Consider the following 22,499-nt stretch of genomic DNA (forward strand, 5'->3'; position numbering starts at 1 on the left):
GATGAAACTTTATTGATCCCACACAGGGAAGCGGGGCAGTTGCAGCAGCAAATATTAAAATGATCCAGCATGGAAAAATACAGCATTAACAGAAGTGGAGATAGCAGAAATTAGTTGAAGTATGTGAAATTTAAAAGAGATTATAAATGATATATGATATGAAAATAACAGAATTTATGCAATATACACAGACCATAAGCTTATAAGTCTTATAAAACCTTCACTCACTAATTTTCTTCTCTTAGTCTACATCTTGTCCCTTTGCGATTATTAAGTAAAATCAATAAGCAGTAATGACTACTACCTGGATTCACCTTGCAAGTGTCCTTAATATCTTGTATATTCAGTGTATAGAGCATATGAGAGGAATTTGAAATATGAGGAATGAAAAATATGACATTTTTTTGTTACAATTAAAGTTATGGGTCTACAGAAGGCCAGAGACTGTCTAGTTAGACATGCTTTGTGAAATAATGCACACACTCTGATATTTATGCGCATGTATTTTGGATCTTACAGTATAGAAAAAGCACATTGACTCCATAAATCCCAATGAGCCTTTGCACGTGTTCCTCTGCAAGTTTGCCACTAACACAGCTGCTGTACACTCGTTCACGTTAGGAGCAGAACAACATGAACTCTAAATGCTTCTCCGAGTAATGCTGCACTTACCTCTGGCTGCTCTCTTTTGCATTTTGAAAACGTGCAATTGTCCGGCTCCGGCAGCTGGCTTTAAGAGAGGTGGAGAGCTGTTGGGGACTCATTACCATCAGACTACAGCAGATGCAATGACTTTTGCACTGATGACTTCAGACTATGCAGAGGCACATGCTCTCCCCAGTTTTCCTTAGACAAGAGCGAACTAAATTAAGGACTGATTTTCTGCAAAAATGTAAAGCAATATCAAGATGTTGTCTTGGATGTAGTTCATTATAGAAGCTGGCAAAAGTAGTTTTATTGTGTAATTAATTTCACAGACACGAATTTACTTACCGTCACAACCTCCTCCTCCCCCACAGCTCCTCAACATCAATCTACTAGCTGGGGGAGTGGACATCTAACTTTAATGAGCCAGCTGCCCAAACTTCATTCGGAAAATAAGCTAAAATTAACTAAACAAATAACATATTTCACCACTACGGACCGTCCAGTGACAATGGCTAATTTGCAGAACGGACTTGTTCATATTTATATTGATGAATTCAGTGACTGAGGAGGTTGTCCGTCTTACATCATGTTCTTATTGTTAATCTGCAGGCCACAGACCTTCGAATTTGTTGGCCTTTTTGTTTCGCAAACGAATCATGTTGCTAACCCCCTCTTTCAACATCCTCATTAAAGTCTAATGCAGTGCCCTAGTTTTAGCCCCTTTCCACCTGCTGCACAACTTTAAGGGATGCAACAAAATGGGTGGCCTATTTGATACTGAGGTGAGTCCCATTGCACACCACCTGGCCTGGGTAAAGCAGAGGACGACAGAGAGTCTCTCAGTGCCTGATCGGACCACCTCTCTCTAGTATAAATAGTAGGGGCCGCAGCGTTTTACATCATATGATAGGAGTCCTGGCAAACACATGCATTCGGCTCTGTGCACCAGATACAACATTAAACCAATGGGAGGAGGGTGAGACCGAAGCCTGAAGCACAGTCATCTTTGTGCACACAAATTAAATTGTAACATAAAAGAACTGAAATGAGGATATGAGGTGTACTACAACACACATACAGTTGCATTTTGCATTTTTCATCATCCATTCAATGTTCCCCTCGATTTACTGTTAACCAGCAACCCTGTTCACATTTAATGCATCTCATGATGGATACTTAAGTACACTCACTTATACCACTAGTTTGTTGGTTAGTATGCAGATATGATGTTGGCCAACAGAGTCAACCGACTACTGGGCTTTTTAACTTCTGAGAATGAGACGAAGTGTTTGGGGTTCATTATTTCCTAAGCAGCTATTATTTTGAAGAGGCTTTATACAATCCCAGCAGTTGAAATGGCTTTGAAAAGGTCATAATAGTGTTAAAGTTGATTTTTCAGACAGGATGGCAGCAGGGGGAAGGGCTACGTTTCCCAAGAAATATCTGAGTTGTTTTATGGCTTTTGGGTAAATTCATATGTAAGCCAGAAATAACCTTGTGATAACAAAAATCATAATTATTAGTCACAGCTATGATTTAGTCACACCAAGGCTACACAGCCAAAATAAAAATGGTATTTGACTCCATCAGTGATGTGTGAGTGAAAATCAACCTGAAAACGTGATCTATTCAGAGACGCATGGTTTGTGTTATTCTTACAATCGTGAGACAGGTTTTCAATACTTATGGACACTAACAGCCCTGCCAAAACTAAAGAGCCAAGGCTTTAACGAGACGAAAACACGTAGCTGCTTCGCTGACAAAGAGCTGGAGAAAGGCTTTGCTTTTTGCATTCAAGAGAGCTCTTCTTCACTTTAGTGCCGACAGTCTTGAACCAGAAAATCCAACCCCATCTTTGTAAAATCACACTAAGTAACCGTCCCTGTCCACAAATTTGCTCGTTTATTTACTGTCTCTGGACTAAAATCCAGGACGACATTGTCTTGGTTTTCTTGTTTCTAGCTCTGGGAGAGACTTGTTTATGTTCTCAAATCTGAACTGTCAAAGAGCATCTGAATGAATGCTGCATTCGAGTGGCGACAGAAAAATCAGAAATATTGCTGTCAGGAGCTCAGCAGACATGAAACAAAGGGCTAAATACAACCACAGCCACATGATGTTTCTGAGACTGAGGGAATAAAAGCCATATCAACAACTGATGGTAAAACAGTTGCATTTCATCATGAGATGTTGTTTTGACTTTCTTTGTTGGAAAGGGTATTAGCTGTTGTTGTCATTTTCACTGTTTGACTTAACATTGTCACACATTTGTTTTCAATAAATGAATGCCTTTGGTCATTAAGAGACAAGTTGACTCATCTTTACCACCATGCACAGATGGTTTCCCACTCATCGTGTCTGTTCTCCACTTAGCACAATTTAACTGATCAAAGGAAGGAAATCTTTATGTGTGCATTAATGTAGAACTTGATGGATCTTCACACCTGCAGTGCATGCAGATTTTCAAATAAATCCAAATCCCTTTCTCTAATGAAATCATGTGACATCAAACAACACCCACACTTACTTCCAGCTTTGTTGCTGATGACTTTGTATGGACTGCTGTGATATGTACAACCAGCTACTTTTCTAGGATCACAGGACAGCTTGTAGGCGTAGTCATAAAAACTTGTTTGTGAGCTGTCAACAATTTTTTTTTTCAGTTTTTCAGTGTTTTTGACCATGTGACAATGTGTTTTTGACCTGCTTGGTCTTCCATAAGTATGAATCTGTAGCCTTCCTGCTATTTTTAACATCTTTGACTTCTCAGGCAGACAGTCACGTCTCCAGGTGACAGCCAATCTGCTCTAAGGGGCTGCCAGTGCCACCCCAGCTCCCCCTCCAGCTCCCCCCCCAACCGTGACTGTACGTGATGTAACAGGACACGTTTGCAAATGGTTCAGTTTGTCCTGTTAGCAAACTTTTTTCCAATAATGCACCCTCTTTGAAATATTTTTTCAGCCAACTACTCCCTGACCAGTGCAAAAAAAAAAAAAAAAAAAAAAAGCCTATACAAAGAGGTCCAACCCAGCTCCACCAGTATCTAAAACAACAACCTCATACTGAGGAGATTTTGTTGGCTCTCTTTTTGCTTTTTTTTTCTCACTTCTTTCTCCTTGTTTTCAGCTGTATGGCTGCAGCGTCTCAACAACAAATCCATTTTCTGGATTTTTGCTTGGCTGCCTGGTCATAGTGAACAAATGTTTTTACTTGACAATCTCATGGAACACATTTAAGCCAGAAATTTAAATTTATACTTTTTCTTTATTGAACTTATTATATCATATGGTAATTATTTTAGGCATTATGCATGACTGATATTTTTTGAATTAACTTTTTTTTTTTTTTTTTTAAAGATCTTACGTACCTCCTGCAGTACTCCAACGTACCCCTAGGGATACGCATACCCCCATTTGAGAACCACTGAGTGAGCAAACCAAACCAGTGCAGAGTTACTGTATTTTTTGCAGAATAGATCAATACAGCTGATAACCTTGGGGGTCAGAGAGCTGAGTTCACAGTCAGAAAAAAATTAATTCATTAATACTGAATTAATTTTGCACACAATGTTACCGTGCTTATTGTGACCTTTGGATTATGAGGTTATATCTGCTGGATGGAGTGCAGTTCTGAGACACCGAGCGCACCATCTGGCAAAACTGTTAAGCACTTTCTACCCTTTGAAATATTTATTCCCAAATGGCTCGTACAAAAGAAAAAAAAAAGAATAATGCGTGATGATGAACATGTGGATTACTCATCCCGTTTAAATAAAAAAGGCAGATAAAACCATATATATATATATATATATATATATATATATACAGTACAAGCCAAAAGTTTGGACACACCTTCTTATTCAATGTGTTTTCTTTATTTTCATGACTATTTGCATTGTAGATTCTAACTGAAGGAATCAAAACTATGAATGAACACATGTGGAGTTATGTACTTAAAAAAAGGTGAAATAACTGAAAACATGTTTTATATTCTAGTTTCTTCAAAATAGCCACCCTTTGCTCTGATTACTGCTTTGCACACTCTTGGCATTCTCTCGATGAGCTTCAAGAGGTAGTCACCTGAAATGGTTTTCCAACAGTCTTGAAGGAGTTCCCAGAGGTGTTTAGCACTTGTTGGCCCCTTTGCCTTCACTCTGCGGTCCAGCTCACACCAAACCATCTGGATTGGGTTCAGGTCCGGTGACTGTGGAGGCCAGGTCATCTGCCGCAGCACTCCATCACTCTCCTTCTTGGTCAAATAGCCCTTACACAGCCTGGAGGTGTGTTTGGGGTCATTGTCCTGTTGAAAAATAAATGATGGTCCAACTAAACGCAAACCGGATGGGATGGCGTGTCGCTGCAGGATGCTGTGGTAGCCATGCTGGTTCAGTGTGCCTTCAATTTTGAATAAATCCCCAACAGTGTCACCAGCAAAACACCCCCACACCATCACACCTCCTCCTCCATGCTTCACAGTGGGAACCAGGCATGTGGAATCCATCCGTTCACCTTTTCTGCGTCTCACAAAGACACGGCGGTTGGAACCAAAGATCTCAAATTTGGACTCATCAGACCAAAGCACAGATTTCCACTGGTCTAATGTCCATTCCTTGTGTTTCTTGGCCCAAAAAATCTCTTCTGCTTGTTGCCTCTCCTTAGCAGTGGTTTCCTAGCAGCTATTTGACCATGAAGGCCTGATTGGCGCAGTCTCCTCTTAACAGTTGTTCTAGAGATGGGTCTGCTGCTAGAACTCTGTGTGGCATTTATCTGGTCTCTGATCTGAGCTGCTGTTAACTTGCGATTTCTGAGGCTGGTGACTTGGATGAACTTGTGCTCAGAAGCAGAGGTGACTCTTGGTCTTCCTTTCCTGGGTCGGTCCTCATGTGTGCCAGTTTCGTTGTAGCGCTTGATGGTTTTTGCGACTCCACTTGGGGACACATTTAAAGTTTTTGCAATTTTCCGGACTGACTGACCTTCATTTTTTAAAGTAATGATGGCCACTCGTTTTTCTTTAGTTAGCTGATTGGTTCTTGCCATAATATGAATTTTAACAGTTGTCCAATAGGGCTGTCGGCTGTGTAGTAACCTGACTTCTGCACAACACAACTGATGGTCCCAACCCCATTGATAAAGCAAGAAATTCCACTAATTAACCCTGATAAGGCACACCTGTGAAGTGAAAACCATTTCAGGTGACTACCTCTTGAAGCTCATCGAGAGAATGCCAAGAGTGTGCCAAGCAGTAATCAGAGCAAAGGGTGGCTATTTTGAAGAAACTAGAATATAAAACATGTTTTCAGTTATTTCACTTTTTTTTGTTAAGTACATAACTCCACATGTGTTCATTCATAGTTTTGATTCCTTCAGTGAGAATCTACAATGTAAATAGTCATGAAAATAAAGAAAACGCATTGAATGAGAAGGTGTGTCCAAACTTTTGGCCTGTACTGTATATATATATATATATATATACATATATACATATATACATATACATATATATATATATATATATATATACATATATATGTGTATATATATATATATATATATGTGTGTGTGTGTGTGTGTGTGTGTATATATATATATATGTGTGTGTGTGTGTGTATATACATATACACACACACACGCACACACACACACACATATATATATATATATATATATATATATATATGCCATTTTCACTGTATGTCATCTGCACATTTTGTCCTCACTCAGCTGCAGCAGCCACCAACAAACAAGTTGCTTTTGGGTGAGTTTTATCACATTTTCAGGCCAAAAACACTTTGAAAGCCTCGGAAACAAGACATGAGAGATCAGGACATTCCAGAGATGCAAATTCATGGCGGGAGAAAAGATGACATTCAGGTCCAATTTGTAGACACAACATTATGTACCCCAGATCAATAAAATCGTGACTCAAAGAAATCAGTTTGTACCACAGTTATTATAGTTTTGTATTTTTTTTTTATTAGTTTGTATTTTTATTTCCTTTTTTATTTTTGTTGTCAATTCAATTTCATTTCAGTTTGTTTTCCAGACCAGACGGTGTTTTTTTTATTGTGAAGCAAACAAAGTATCAGTAGTTCAATATTCTTTGATATACACATTGCCTCATTTCAAATATGTGTAAACATAATATGAAACATGAGGTATAAATCACAAAATTAGTAAATAAATAAATAAACAACTCAAATAAAAAGTAATGAGACCTCTAACTCCCTCGCTGTCCCACCCCACCCATCAAGCACTGCTCAGGGCTGTGCTGTATCTTGTTTTAAATATGAGATTACTGGTCTCCAAATCTTTTTGAAGTCTTCCAAACTGTCATTAAGAGCATGTCGAATCCTCCAAATAAGGTAAGGTATCACATTTCAGTTTGTTTTCATAGCAGGTTTGCTCATTTCAGTTTAGTTTTTGTTTACAAATATTTTAGTTGTAGTTTAGTTTTACATTACTTTCAGTATTAGTTTTAGTTTTTTTATTATTATTATTTTTATAGCATGGGGGTGATTTTCAGGGGAAAGATTTAAGAAGTTCCAGAATAGATATTCTGAAACTTATATATTATATAATATTTGTATTTTAATTGACTTATTTTGGTAATTACATAATATTGTCTCAGTTAGTTTTTTTTCCTCTAAAGTCTAGTTTTTATTTTTATTTCATTTACCTAAAATGTTTCTTTACACCTAGCTTGAGCTTTTAGTTTAGTTTTAGTTAACGCTAATAACTTTGGATGGTAATCTGTTTTTTTTTTTTTTTTTTCCTAAAGTCTGGTTTTTATTTTTATTTCAGTTACCTAAAATGTTTTTTTTCTTTTGTCTTTAAACCAGTAATTAGCTTTTAGTTAAGTTTTAGTTCACTCTAGCAAACCCTGGGCGGTAGCCTGTTTTCCCAGCAGCACTTGAAGGCAGCAGCGTGCCCCTGTGTGAAAAGCGGGACGTTCCCCTTTAAGGTGTCCGCTCGCTCCGGCTGGCTGCCGGGCTCAGTGGACTCAGTCGGCCGGCAGAGCGCGTCCCTGCGCCTTGTACGGAAAGTGGGGATGCCACCACGCAGAACACACTCCCCGTTTTCCGTGAAAGAGTGAAAAGGAAAAGCCTCGTTTAAAAAAAGAAAAAAAGAAAAAGAAAAACAGTGTCAAAAAGCTCATGCACTGCGAGCTGCCTTGAACAGCACCCAGCACACAGGAGTCTCTCAGGATGCTCTCCAACAAGCCGCACGCCGGACACAAAGTGGCAGCTGGCTGTTTGCTTTTCCTCTCCTTCTGTAAGTACTCACTTACTTTCTCATGCTCATGTCAGGAGGCGACGCTGCACAGGGGGGACAACATTACTCACCAACGCACTCTGTGTTTGAAAATATATCAAATGTGTGGATTGTGTTTTCCAATCGGCCGTGCAGCTGGTGGCGGTCCGTGTGTCGAGCGACCCCGGGGAGAGAAGCAGCCCCGTGTGTTTGTGTTTCTCCATAACTGTTGGAGAAGTGGAGCCATGATTCCTCTCAACTTCCTGAGGAGTTGAGAGGCGAGCTGCACGCACAGTCCGGCCAGACAGGCGGCTGGCGCACCGCGGCGACCGCACTTTTACTTTTGCATTGATCATAAAGGAGGTCTGAAGTGACTATCGATCCGCTGTCAGCTCTCCCTCTCTTCCGCCCTTTCTGCTCCTCGCCGGCGACGAGCGGCTCTGTAGCAGCCCGTGTGCCTCACCGACGCTGTCAAGCCCGGGGCTGGAAGTGAGTGGACGCGCTGCAAATTCCGTGCATGTTTACTCATCTTGGACGCTTTGCACTAAAATGACACACTAAACAGCCGCGATTGTTTGATTTAAAAAAACAAAAAAAAAAAAACAAAACTGCTTTTTGTTTCCGTTCCAAAACTCATCTTCAAAAGTATGAAGCCTCACAGTGGCACTGCATTTTTCCATCGTACAATTTTTTTTTTATTAGTATTTTTCTCTATCTTTGTGGACATATTTTTATTCCGGTAAAGTTAGAAAATTGAGACATGGCATCCCCCTTCCGTCACGCCTGCACTTTAAATAGCCTTCTTAATTGAAGCAAATACTTAATTGCCACGATGGCAAGGTTTCCTGGATGTCACACACTCACACACACACGCCCTAACCTCCCATTAAAAAGGGCAAAAGTAATAGAGATGAGTGCACGTGCAGCGTGCGTGCAGACGGCACTGTGTGTTGTGCTCCTTCATGTGCACCGAGCAGGGTGGCTGCAGCTGGGGAGAAAATTGCTGCCAGTGACCAGTAATACATTGGCCCAGTGTACCGTCAGGGTGTTAGCCTGAACAGAATGAAATGCATCAAATAAATACTGAGGTCTGGAAAAGCCAACATCCCCTGCCTGGAAATTGTCACGGTGGTAAAGGTCTGAAATACACAGTTTTTTTCCTGTTTGTTTGTTTGTTTTTTCTGCAAGAAAGGGCAACAGCCACATGGATAAAAAGCATGGGGGTGGGTTGGGGGGTTTAAAATGCTGTCATGATGTGGGAGACCACAAGCAAACCATTTACATACTTAAAAAATTCAGGTTACTAGTGTATATATGAGTGCTAATGAACCGAGGAATTGGTATTTATGATATTCTGTATTAATGATTTACTGTTGGTTGCATTCTGCTTACAATAATCGATGTAGCTCACACTTGGTGTCATTTTCTCCTCTACCTTCCTCCTGCTGCTTGCATCAGATCATGTTCTTACCTTGGGAAAAGAAAATCTGCGTGGCTCTGATTTACTCTCTGCCATTTGTAAATATTGTGGGAATGCCGGAGCATTTGTGACATGTGTTGTCTGGCTGCTGTAGCTTTGACCCCCCCTTACTCCTCACTGTTGGCTGGAGATCCAAAAAATATAAGATAAGATAAGATAAGATCATTCTCCGGTTGTATTCATTTTTAGTCACCCCGGGAAAGAGTTGTCACCTAAATTCTTGACATGCACCCTTTTAGCCAAGCTTGAAAATGCAGTGCACTGAACGAAAATGTATAGTTGAGCGCAGCTCTCCGAGGACGTGGATCTGTCAGAATCAAAGAAATGCAGTCCATCTGCTTCTGCTCAGCCACACTGTGTGCCACCATGCTCAATGCACATGACAGAGCACAACGCTGAATGGAGCCTGCACATGCACTGATGGCTCGCCTTCTGTCATTTGGATGTCTTGCACTGTACTTGTGCCCTTTTAATGCGAGCTTACGGCATGAGTGTCCCGAGGTGGTATTGATGTATCACGTGTTGATTATTCTCTGACTTGCACTGACAAGCTCGCTCAAAGATAGTCGTAAAATCAATCACAGAACACCATTTTTTTTAAAACTGAGGATTAAAGCACCTGTGTGAGATCTTTGTAAGAAAACATGAAAGGTGAGTAAAGAAGCCTATTGTTGAAGTGTATGAGCTGAAGGACACATCTCCATAGTGACATATTAGACCTTATCTTGGCATCTCTGCTGTCGGCAGACTATATACTGGTAAGAATTCATACATTTGTAATGCAGACTGTTTCAGAAAGAGGCTGGCAGCGATGTTGTGGCGTTGGCTGTGCCATCAGTGCCCAGGTGGCCTCTGCTTATTTATACTGGACTGAATGTGGTAGTGGAATGCAGTCAAATGAGGAAGTGTTATAGGGTTTTGGCATATACCGTGTTAATGATTTATTTAGCTCAGATCATGCATTTTGAGTTTATTTTTAAGATCTGTAATCTAGTGAGATATGTAATTAGAGGAAAAGCGGGTGAAATCATGGTTTATCTGATCTTTCTCACCATGTTTGTTAAGTTTTAAGCCACAATTTTTTTTCAGTTCAGCACCACCTCAGTTTTTCTGGCCAAACTGTGCCCATTTCTACCACCAGTGGCTCTGCAAATGTATTAAACAATAGGCTTACGCAACATCACTGTGTTCGCGAGTTTCTCTGCTTTCAAAATCTATTTGAAAACGAAGCAGGCCTGTCCTAAACATGAAATAAACATGCCACGCACACCAGGCTGAATTGATCAAATGAGTGTGATATGGGCATATGTGCACTCCCAGATGTAGCCGGGTCCCAGGGGCCAGCTTCAGTGCTGAGCCTGCTCTGCTTCTCAGCTCTGCCTGGTACTTGAGCTTTAACATGCTTTAGCACGCTGAAACACAGGTAAAATGCGATTTCACCCTTTGAACACTGGTTTTCCTGCCATGCAAACCCACCTGCAGAATGACAGTTATGAAAAGTAGATGCACGCCTAAAATATCCGTCTGGTTACTGTAAAAGTAAAAGCACGAGTCTCTTACTCAGTGCAATTCTTGACCATTATGAGTTGAATTTTAGGCAGTAATCTTTATTTTTGTCTTCTCTTATAAATCTCTGGCAGAGTGAACTCATTTAGAAGTAATGCCACTTTTATTCCAATGATGCTAATCTTTCACCATGCCAGATGACGCCTGTGCCTTGTCTTCTTCGCTAATATTTTGGAGAGCAGTTTTCAAAAATAGACATATGAGATGCTATTATTACACTGACTCGTATGTGCAGTGCGAACTGCACCCCATCTGTGCCAATCTTTTGGGGAGCTATTTTTATTAGAACATAGTCTTTCTTGCCTGCGTGTTCACGCATTAAAAATCAAGGCAATATTCAAATGAGTCGCAATTCATATCCCATTTTTGAACAATGGACTGTGAAACATTGAGAACTAAGGGTTTTCTTAATAAGCATTTGTCTTTGTTATGAGACTAAAGAGGGGAAAACACACATATAAAGAAATATTGTGTTCTCGTAATTAAGTTTCTGCAAACACTGGAAAAAGATAAAAACAGAGGTTAAAGAGGCTTGAGGGTGAGGTAAGCCTGAGCGCCACATGGCACAGATGAGCTTACTGTGCATTGGAGTTGTAATGGAAGAATTATGCATGTAAATGAGTGTGATTGTCCATTTTCAGCCCCAGTGCACTTAATGTTCTTGAGCAAAGTCTTCCTCTTAGACCACTTTAGATAGTTTGAGTTTCTGCCACTCCTACCGCATTATTTTCTGTTATGTTTTTACCATTCCCCTGCATGCCTAAAGGCATGAATGGATAATAAACTCTTTAACTGTTTGCAGTTGTAAATATTTATTTTTCTACTCTTAAATACTTAACAAGTAAAATATGTTGGTCTTAATTCCCATGTCGTGCAGTAAGATAATACAGGAGTTTGCCCTCCAACTCCTACACAGATTGGAGCCTCATGCTTCAGGATGTTGTCTTGAAAGTGTTAACACTTATCTGCTGGAAAGCCATCAAGGGCAAATGTAAACTAAAGAGAAGCTCTGTTTCAAAAAGTTTGAGTGATTAAAATAGTTGATTCTTGTAATGAACATTTTTAATACGCCTGCTGTAACTTGCAAAATGACAAAATCATGGAAACACCTGTGAATCTCTCTCTCTCTATCCATATATGTGTGTGTGTGTGTGTGTGTGTGTGTGTGTGTGTGTGTGTGTGTGTGTGTGTGTGTGTGTGTGTGTGTGTGTGTGTGTGTGTGTGTGTGTGTGTGTGTGTGTGTGCGTGCGCGCGTGTGCGCGTGTGCGTGTGTGTGTGTAATAAGGGGTAGTTCCATGCTGGGTGTAGAACAGCTTCAGTCGTCACATGCCTGCTGTCCTCGACTGTGTTTAGTGGGACACTGAAACATCCAGCAGAAAGGAAACACCCATCTTGTTTTTTTTTTGTTTTTTTTTAAGAGATAAAGGACGTGGAAATGTACTTTGCACTTCAGTGTCCAGAAGTTCCCCTGAAGGTTCAGTGATGCTCAGATCAGCTGAATGTGGAGGCCTGGGACGGCTGTGAACTTCATGATGGTGATCATGAAAGTGCTGAATCAGTTGAATTTGTTCATCATTGCAGTGTGTGTGTGTGTGTGTGTGTGTGCGCATCATCATGTGGGACGATGTAGGGACATCGGAGCAGTATTTATGCTGTACGGCCGCTGCTCGTCCTGTTAAATGGCCTCCTGCTCTGTGGCTGTAGGACAGGCTCCCGGAGAGATGCTTCATTGGACTTAACGAGTCCGAGGAGGTGGCTGCCAGTTCAGTATCAGTGTACATCCACCACCATGTTTAACAGTTTTGTCTCGTTTTGTTTTGCTACCACTACCTGACTACCTGAGTTTTAAAAAAAAAAAAAAAAAAAAAAAAAAAAAAAAATTTGTAAGGCCACAGTTTTGCATCCTCTAGCAACTGCTTTCAAACAACCACCGATCTCTGTGGTGAGCTCTGACTTGCAATGACTGACTTTTTTCCAGTGAAGTTTATCTTTTTGTGGCACATGCCAAGATTTTCAAGACATTTCCCCTCACTACATGAAATAATTTTGCAGTTTCTGCTTTGCACTGTTTGTCTCTCATTTATTTGTTTATTTATTTAAACATACACAAAAGCGGTGATTGTTTTACTTATTTTAAAGGTGACACAATGCATAGTGGCACTCAGCTTCATATTGGCAAATTAATCTGTGTAGTTGTCTTTCTAAATGGGATTCAGTTCAAAATGAAAACTGTATCTCATGTTTTTTCCATTTTTGTGTCCACATGTGGCCCTGTATTCATTTCAAAAAGAATTTTTAAAGATGCTCTATGTACAACTGCATTGAAATGGGCGCTGTTTACTGTAGACTCAACTGACAGGAGGAATAAAATAAGCAGGAAATGTGAAGGTTGAATGTACACAATTTTCATCTTTGGCCCGACTCAGTGATGCATTACGGTCTTTTTCTGCACTTCTTTAATCAGTCGACTCCAAACGGTTTTTAGAGCAATTAACCATCATTTTGCATCTTGAAGTCCTGGATTTGAGCAACGAGTAAATCAGACATCACCCATCTGTCACTGAAGTAGATCATCACTTATCAATCACACAGTCAAATGTCTCTTTTTTTGAATTAAGGTCAGCAAGATATAGCATATGGTAGCAGGGCTGAGCAAAATTGACCGAATTAAATATCACGATATCTTTGACCCAGTATCTCAATATTCATCCAGCATTGTGACGATATTGTAGACAGAGACAGAGAGAGAAGTTGGGGGCTCCACCCTCAGCTTCATAAGATGTACACACATGATTTTTAATAAACAGTCAGAGGAAATGTGGATATGTTGACCAAGCCGGCAGAGACAATAGAGCAGCCAGAACAGTCTAATAAAAAATTAAGTCCCTTCACTTTAGTGCAGTTTATAAATATCCCTGACAATATTTAGCCTCATAATGTTGCTATATCAACCCGCCCTGTAGAGTCGGCTTCCATATGAAGAACATATGAGAGCCCTTTCGAGTTATTTTGCACAGCATATGTCTATAATTACGGAACATATGTGTGTTTTCGTCGTTGTTGGGCTGTTTAAATGTTGCTGGAATACGATCAGGAGAATCTGTCGGGTGTGAGGTTCCTGCATCAGCGCCGGTGACATCATGAAGGATGTACCCCTCAACTTCTGCGCGTCTCTGCCTCTTCGTCTCCAGGGTGCGCCATGAAAAAGATCGTGAGGGTTTTTGCGGCAGATGTAGCAGAATGCATTGTGAACTTGGATGTATTCCTGTAGGAAGCTTTGTTTCAAGCCAAATGCTGCATTTTTAATCCTGACAGAAACTGGGTTTGCCAGATGAGGATGCAGGCAGTCTGTAGCTCTGTAAGCTTCCGTTTCAGCGCAGAACCCATCATTTGGTGGCTCCTGTCTTATGTGTCTGAACTCTACATTGCAATCAGGATCCACTCACTTTCGAGCGTCTGTAAATGGTTTAGCTGACTCCTAATCGCTAATGAAAAAGCAGGCAATTTAATGGTTAACTTTGAAATAAGTACAAGTTCTATTATACTATACTATTATACTGTGTAATTTAGTAGTGCAGGGTTTTCTTTAAGAGTTTTATATGCCCTGTGAGATACAGTACACTTGGATGCTGCGGCCGTTTTTTTTTTTCAAGCCTAATGGAAACAAGTTAATGGGGCTTTGAGATTTTGTCTGTGAGATTAGGGCACTACCTTAATTAGGTTCTGAACTCAGAGATTTTACAGAGGTGTTTCCATCCCGTCCAGACCCGTTTATTCTGCCTTATTTCTTAAAGTAGCACAAGGAAAAAGCAGTGTTGCCGTGGCTTGGATTGTAATTTTCGAAAAACTGGCATGCATCCCCACTGTCTTCCTGGTGTGCTCATTACTAAAATAATTAGGTTCGTAACATTGTTCAAGTTTGTTCTGAAATGGTGGTTTTACTCCAGGCTTTACACATAGAAGTGTTTTGAAGTCAACTGAGCTCTCTACATAATTTAAGAGTTTCTTTCTACAATGGGTAGCATTCATTTCTGACCAATTTACTGGAGATTGGATTAGAAAAGTAGTCACAGAGTGTATTTATGCTATAAAATATGTATTATGTAGAGTTATATTAAGACTTTATTAAAATCACAGTACTGACTGTATCTTAGATGGTGGATGTTTAACTATAGAGGGAACTTCTATCTGTGTTTTCATTAATCTTGCAGATTATCTGTCTTTAATCAACACTTTTGGTTGCCCCCTGACAGGCAGAAATGAGATTTGTCTCCTGTGTCCTACCCTCTGATTAAAGTCCGATTTAAAGCTGAAGTCGGGGTGCAGACCGTTGCCTGATCTGATGTTGACGGGTGCATAGGTTCATTCTCAATGACGCCGGTGTTTTTGATGTATTGATTTGAAATCCTGGGAATCGTCTCGCTAAGATTTTCTTGTCTCAGAATCGATGGCGATGTAATTGGATAGAAGCTCTCTGGGCTCTAATTACAAACTTGGATAGATGAACGGGGTGCAGCGCTCTCAGAAATCCAACATAGACTCAGCACGAAGGAACTGGGCTCCGAGGTATCTTTTAAATCCCTCTCAACTAACCTTTTTGCAAAAATTATATCATGAGGCAGGCGTTTTTTTTTTTTTTTTTTTTTCCTGAGTCCCGCCTTTTAATTGCAACTTTTATTTAGAAGAGTGATCTAGCCTTAAGGCAGAAAGAGACAGTCTGTGATTCAGTCTAAAAGGATCAGTTGCTGTTTATATCGGTGTCTAAAATTAAATGAAATTTCTCCTTTTTTGTTTTTACAGTTCACATCAACCTTGCCACGGGCAGCTCAGGAAAAGGCTCACAGGTAAAGATTGCCTTGGCTATATATATATATATATATATATATATATATATATATATATATATATATATATATTTTCTTGCATGCAAATTAAGCTGACAATTTGTTGGTTTCTTGCTATTTTCTTTGTGATTACCATGTTCCTCATTAATTTCCCAATTTCCTCACCTCTGTTAATCTTTACTACCTGAGCAACTCACATAAATCTTCATGCTTTAAAAAAAAAAAAAGGTTTGATCAATGGCCGGTAGATCACTGCTCTACAAATCCATACCCTGTTTCCTCTCCCTCAAGTGTCAGATAATTTTCCTGCTGCATTTCTAAGTCTGCAGTTGCTGCTCAATAAATAATTAACATGTTCAGTTGCTCTACTTCTTATTGGTGTGAGAAAAGTTTGACAGTGGGGCTCTTGGCAGAGGTGCTTAGCATCACAGAAATGGGAAATTACTGTGTTGCTTTTTACCGATGTCAGCCATTTCTGTCCCCTCAGTCGATGCTTCACCCTTTCACTTTGTTACTTTTTCATCTCGCTGATTGTGAAATGATGTTAGGCAGAAATTGTCATCAAGGAAAAAACTACAGAAAAGGAAAAAAAAAGAGAAAGAAACCCATCTCGAGACAGCTGCTTTTCGCTTTCTCATTACATTTATTAGGAACGTACACAAAGATAATGATCACTCATATGGCCTTCAGAGATATTAAACTTTGCTTAAATCAGTTTTCCTTCGGAAGTGTTTTTTGTAGTGCTGCATTATTAGTAAAAATAAAAAAAAGCTCAGTCATAGCACATCCTGATGAAGGTTTTTTTTCCTCCATAAAAAGGAGGATTAGGGGACAGCTGTGCCAAAGTGAAGAGGGGAAGATTTAATTCACATCCATTCAGGAGAAGGAAGGCGTTCAGGGAATGAATATGAAAATGGAAAAAAAAAGAAAAGAATGGAAACATAATCGGGAACAAAAGTGATGTCTGAAGTGATGGTGTGAAAAGAAATCATCATTCTAAAAACTAGGAAAGCGCTCTATAATTTTTCTTTTTGTCTCTTGACAGTTGTTATAGTTTTGGACGTAAATGCTGTCGGAGAAAAGCATTAGAGAAGCAACACCAATAAACATTTCAAAGTTGATTTCTATCTCTCGCCTTCTCCTCCCATCGTGACCCTGACGTCTGCCTGTTAGTGCCTTTGAGAGCTCGCCAAGGGGGGCGTTGCCTAGTTACCACGGGGCCGTGGTGGAAGCTCATCTCCTTCATTCTGCCTTCAGTCTGCTCGTTTTTAACAAATGCATTGGCACCCCAGGGTTCCCATTGCCCGTGGCTTTTCTGGAGTAGCAAACAATTTTGGGAGGTGCAAGCCAGATGAGGAGAGCCAGGGAAAGGCAGGGAATAACAGAGATTTTTTAGAAAAGGGTCACTTTACAGTAATATACCGAAATGTTTTTTCACAACTTGTTTCACAAATTTGTTGTTGCAGATCTTGTCTTTTCTCCACATCAAGCCAAAGTGGAAGCCAGATTGTGAACCCTGCGAACTTTCCTGAGCTAAAAAAAAAAAAAAAGAACATTGGGGTAAAAACAACAAATCAGGAAGAATAAGAATTTTAGGTCAGCGCTCCAGTTATTGAACGTCATGGAAAAGTCATGGAATTTTACATGTGGGCCACGACGGGAAGCCTGACAGTCATTATAAATTTGCAGACTCAAACAGAATTAAATCATGAGCTCGAAAGTAAGTCGCTCTTTGAACAAAGCAATTAATTATGGCTCATTCCGCAGAGGATTAATCCTCGCTCAAAACCGTGCCAAGTTATACGCAAGTCTAGTCTGGCTAGTCTAGTTCACAACAAACAGTTTTGACGTCTTGAACATTTTAAAGTTTTCCTGAAAGTTGAAAGCATTTCTGTGCTCAGTTGTGTTTTTGGTGGAGTTTTGGTGTAATTCGCTGCATTCAGCACTACGTTGATGAACATAGAGCACATAGTTGTTGTTTTTTTTTCTCTCCTATACTGTGTAGCTCAACTCCAAGCAGCAAACATTAAAGACTCACACGGTAAAGACACAGAAAAATAGGGCATGGACTAATTCCTCTGACTTAACCTTAGGCGACACTGTGTAAGTTGTATCCCAGTTTAACCCAGAGGTTTTTCACCCTGACAGATCAAGGCTGATTGCAGCAGCTTTTGCAGCAGTCAGCCCCGGCGTAGTCAGCAAAGAAAATCTTGAACGTCAAAACAGAAACAAACAAACAAAAAAAAAAAAAATCATAATCTGTACCATTTACCAATATGCATGCTTTGAAATTAGATTGGGGTTAAGGAGCTGTGAGTTCAAAACATCTCTTTCAGCCTATCTTGTCCACTTTATGAAATCCCTCTATCACACACACACACACACACACACACACATTTCTTACACACATGGTTCTTGGTGTCATGTTTTCCGAGTTGAGATGTGTGTTTTCCCCAGTGGCTGTCTCATCACCTTGCGTTTGCTCCCATCCGACGTGCAAACAAATTATGAAAAGCCGCTTAATTACAGTGCGAATTTACCCCAGCTTTCATTTTTGGGCACGTTTTCAAAAAGTTGTCGCCCAGCTTTGATCAGTATTGTTTGTTGTATGTAATAGCTACAGAAAGCTTTATAGTGTACAGAGTGTGCAGTGTGTGACAGCATTGCTGGACATCACACTGTAATTTTCAGGGGCTTTCTTTGAACACAGACCACAGTCCTTTGAAGGCAGCCTCTGATGACTGACATTAATTTTAACTTGGAAGGACTCAGAAAAGTTGGCACAGGCGAGCACAGGTGCCGAGATGGTGTGCTGCTGCAGGGCTTAATAAGCAGCCTAAGTAACAAGTGCACCTACATCTTTGCTAATGTAAGCACCGGCGCCTTGATCTTATGCACTCGCAGGACGCACAACACTGAAGGGATGCAGGAGGACTACACACCGTGAGAAATTATGTACTAACTTCTGGTCGAGTATCCTTCAAAGGCCATGAATAACTTCAGCTACTTAATGTGTCTGTCACTCTGCTACTACGGCAGAGTCTCCTCAAGGTCCGTGGGGACGCCCTCAAAGGAAACGCCGTGGCTCAAGCAGGAGGCTTTCCACAAAAAGACTGAACACTTGCTGCTCTTAACCTTCAGGCTGTGTTCTCTGAAGCAAGACAGCGAGGCTGGAGATGGAAGCTTTACTCCATACACAAGAACTCGGCCACATCATACAGTAGTACAGTAGAGGCAATTGAAGGCACTGATCTGGTATCCTCTTGGTTCATCATTGAATTATTCCAAGTGTTTTTCAAAGGCTAAACGCCGGCCTCATGAAGTTATATAATCCAAACACTTTCTCGGCTTCATTTTCTGGCTGCGTTCCCAGAAGAGGGATAAGACAAGATTTGCTTCACAGACAAAAAGGACAAAATCTGAATTATTTCAAAGATATTTCAAATGCCAAATGGTGCCCTCGTAAACTTTTAAACCAGGCAGTACGTTTAAACCCTTCTTCCGCCTGTTGTTTCCGCTGTTTTAACTCAGTGTAATTGTAAAGCCGACTAGTTTATTGACAGTCACAGAGTTCCATTTAAATTGTTGATCAGTTCCACATTCATTCGGGGAGGGAGGATCTTCTTTGTCTTCCAGCTACTTGCAGATGACACACAATTTCAGAGTGCCAGCCATTTGTTTGCATAATGACCGATGTCAAGGAGAAGGAGCTGCGGCACTCCGTAATGACATACTCTTTTCAGCTCGTCGTGACTGATTGGACAATAACATGTTGTTTGTGAATTATTTCTGTATGTTCTGCCTAACATCATTTTGCAAACATTTGTTTGTAGTCATTTGTCTGTCACATCTGAACAACCGAAGTCACAGTCAGTACTTGCATGAGGATCTTGATTCTCCTGTCGCGTACCCTCAGATTGTTCACCTGTTGTCGTAGGTCGTGTAGCGCTGTACCTGACTCAGCTGAATTTCATCAGCTGAGTAAAATTTGACCATTCAAATACAACAGTTTGACTATTCATCTTTTAATTCACAGTGTTTCCGGCATTCAGAAAACACACAAGTGCCACAAGTTTCAGTGTCAATAGAACATGCTTATGAAGGTAAAAGGAATAATTGAATCATAGTCAAATGCAACAGAATCATAGCCACATATTTGACCATTTAAAATCTGTATGAGCCATTAAGACAGCTACATGAAGCTGTAATTGCCAGCCAATTTGAATTACTTTGTGTCTTTGTCAGAATAATGAGAGGGAATAATGAGACAGCTCACAGGTAGATCCGGTTCAATCTCACACTTAGATCACTGTTAATTTCAAGAGCCTGACTGTCCAGATTCTGTGGAGAGGGGGCGTCCATACTAAACTGTTTACATCTAAAACCACTAAATCATGGCTGCGTGGGCTGGGATTTTAAGTTTTAGCGTGTATTGTGTTTTGCTTGTAGATTAAAAACCCAATAAGCACTAGCGTAACTTTGCAGTGGTCAGCTGCTGCACATGGCATGGTATTAAAATTACAAATGATATAAGCTGCGCAGCCGTTCTCACCATTTGACAGCTGTGTGAAGCTTGTCGACAGCCAGCGCACTAACTTCCTCCGGTGTAGTGGTTACTGCAGGACAGCTCTCCAACGGTAGAGGGACAGAAACTACTCTCAGATCTCCCCTGGCGATCTGCTGATCTACAGTGGATACATTAATTAAGTTTCACAACGGCTACAAACATCTCACAATCTTCCTCACGGGGCTCCGTTCTGGCCGTGGTGGTTTCTTGTCGGTGCATATGTGCTGCTGCAATAGTGGAAGAAGTGCTCACGACGTCCCCTTTGCCTCTTTACATTTCCTGTATAGATCCAAAAGCTGTTGCAAGAGCATCTGGTTAAATGATGTTGTTAGAATTTATTTCTCTAAGCATTAGAAAAGTCAGTGATTAAATTATTGTGCAAATTAAACAGCGTAGGCTTAGTAGGCCTAGATACATGGTTCTTTCAGTGTTGCACCTAGTTTTTTTCTTGTAGCGGTGTCATCATCTGTGGAGTGTATTTTCAGCGGCAGTGATGCCACTGAATGACTGTAGAAATACTACAGAAGTGCTGAAATCAGCAGTGTATCTGCGTGCATCTCTCGCTCTGTTTGTGGAGTTGCTGTTTGTATCTTTGATCACGGAAGTGCATCTTGGCAGAAATAGACCACGTTTTGGCCCTTTTCGACTGCGAGAACTTACCGAGGCGTGCTGCACTCTGAAGGCTGTTTGACAGGTTCTGGAAGCTCAAGAGGGGATACTACAATCTGAATTCCAGGAACTTTTAGGAAGAGCTAGCAGGGCCGTCATCTTGATTGGTCCAAGTGGTGACTTGGCAACACTTCTGTAAATATGAGCTATCAGACAACAACAACACAAAGCAGTCAGCAAAAAAAACAAAGGGCGACAACATGCAGGAAAACAGTGCTGCTAGTTGTACCAGGTGCATGTGCTGATCAGTATTTGGAGGGAATAGAAAATCTACTCTGAATGCCTCGTGTGCACAGTTTAACAAACAACATACCAGTAACTCTGCTGTGTTGCACGCTATCCTGGGGCAACAAGCAGGATGTGAATGGAAAATGGTCTCTTTACAGCAGCTCCTGCAGAAGCAGGGGCCAGAGGAGGCTGCATCTCTCCGGAGGCAGAACAGGGGAAAGCTGCCCTTTCCATGCCGGGAGAAAAAATGCAGAGAAAAAAAGCATCAGTGGGGCTGGGCAATTAATCGAAAACTGATCGAAACCGACATTCACAACCTCTGACCGACATAATCTTAAATAAAAAAATTCTGTATACTTTCCCCACTGTGTGTGTTCATGTAATGTCCCCCTACAAACATACTTACCATGTGTGTGGTCACATGACAGTCCACAACATTGAAGCAACATGGAGGAGAGCTTAAACTGATTTTGGCTTTAGAGAAGATGACACCACACAAAAAGAAGTCATATATAAACAGTGTGGAAAAAGACTTTGAGTCACCAAAGGTAAAACCACCAATGTGTTTCAACATTTGGTGCACAATCACGTCACTGAATATGAACAGTGTATGGCTCAAAACGAGAGAGAGACTGGCAAGTGCCTCCACAAAGCAGCTGTTGATAACCCAAGCATTTACAAATGCAGCACAATATGAGAATGATTGATTGATTGATGATGGGGGGAAAAAAAGGGTTTGAAATTTCAATGCATTTGGAAGAGCTGGGCGTCCTGTGCTCCGCTAAACAGTGGGGGGAAATAAAGTAAGACTATAAAAATGTGAATACTGTTTTTATGGAGCACCTCCTATCCTTCATGGTTGGTTAATGCAGTGGAAAAGGTAACAAAAGGCAGAACCTGAACGTAACATGCTCTGGAAAATCCCGAGTTAAAAAAAGTCTCCCGGACAATCCAAAAGGGCCATTACAGCAGTATGGAAGTGCACTCTGACTGCCTTTTAAAAAAGCTCATCTCCAGCTTCCCTGTCAAATGCTAGGATTCTATCATAGGTGATTTGAATCATTGGCTTTCAGCGGGCAGCCCGAGTGCAGTGATACTCAAAAGGAGATGACTGGGTTTGATATTTTACTTGTTTGAACTTTGAGTATAACCTTGTGTATCCAGCTCCACTTCACTTCAGTCCTGCTGATTGAAAAGTCACTGCTCTAGCCCCCTGTGCAATGAGCTGAGCTGAGCTGAAACTAAGG

At 40.7% G+C, this 22,499-nt stretch overlaps 1 protein-coding gene across 2 annotated transcripts in view; it reads left to right on the forward strand.

Annotated features, from left to right (window-relative positions):
* Window positions 1-7,600: 7,600 nt before the first annotated feature.
* Window positions 7,601-22,499, forward strand: part of b3glcta (beta 3-glucosyltransferase a) — an 80,186-nt gene continuing 65,287 nt past the window's right edge. For both annotated transcript variants that reach the window (XR_003929231.1, XM_030067275.1), the window contains exons 1-2: window positions 7,601-7,919; window positions 15,745-15,788. Coding sequence is in view for 1 of the 2 variants with exons in the window: in XM_030067275.1 (XP_029923135.1) it covers window positions 7,853-7,919; window positions 15,745-15,788 (111 nt within the window). In the remaining variant the exon portion in view is untranslated. The remainder of the gene's footprint in view (window positions 7,920-15,744; window positions 15,789-22,499) is intronic.

This window comes from Myripristis murdjan, chromosome 13, assembly GCF_902150065.1.
Source record: "Myripristis murdjan chromosome 13, fMyrMur1.1, whole genome shotgun sequence".
Classification (NCBI taxonomy): domain Eukaryota; kingdom Metazoa; phylum Chordata; class Actinopteri; order Holocentriformes; family Holocentridae; genus Myripristis; species Myripristis murdjan.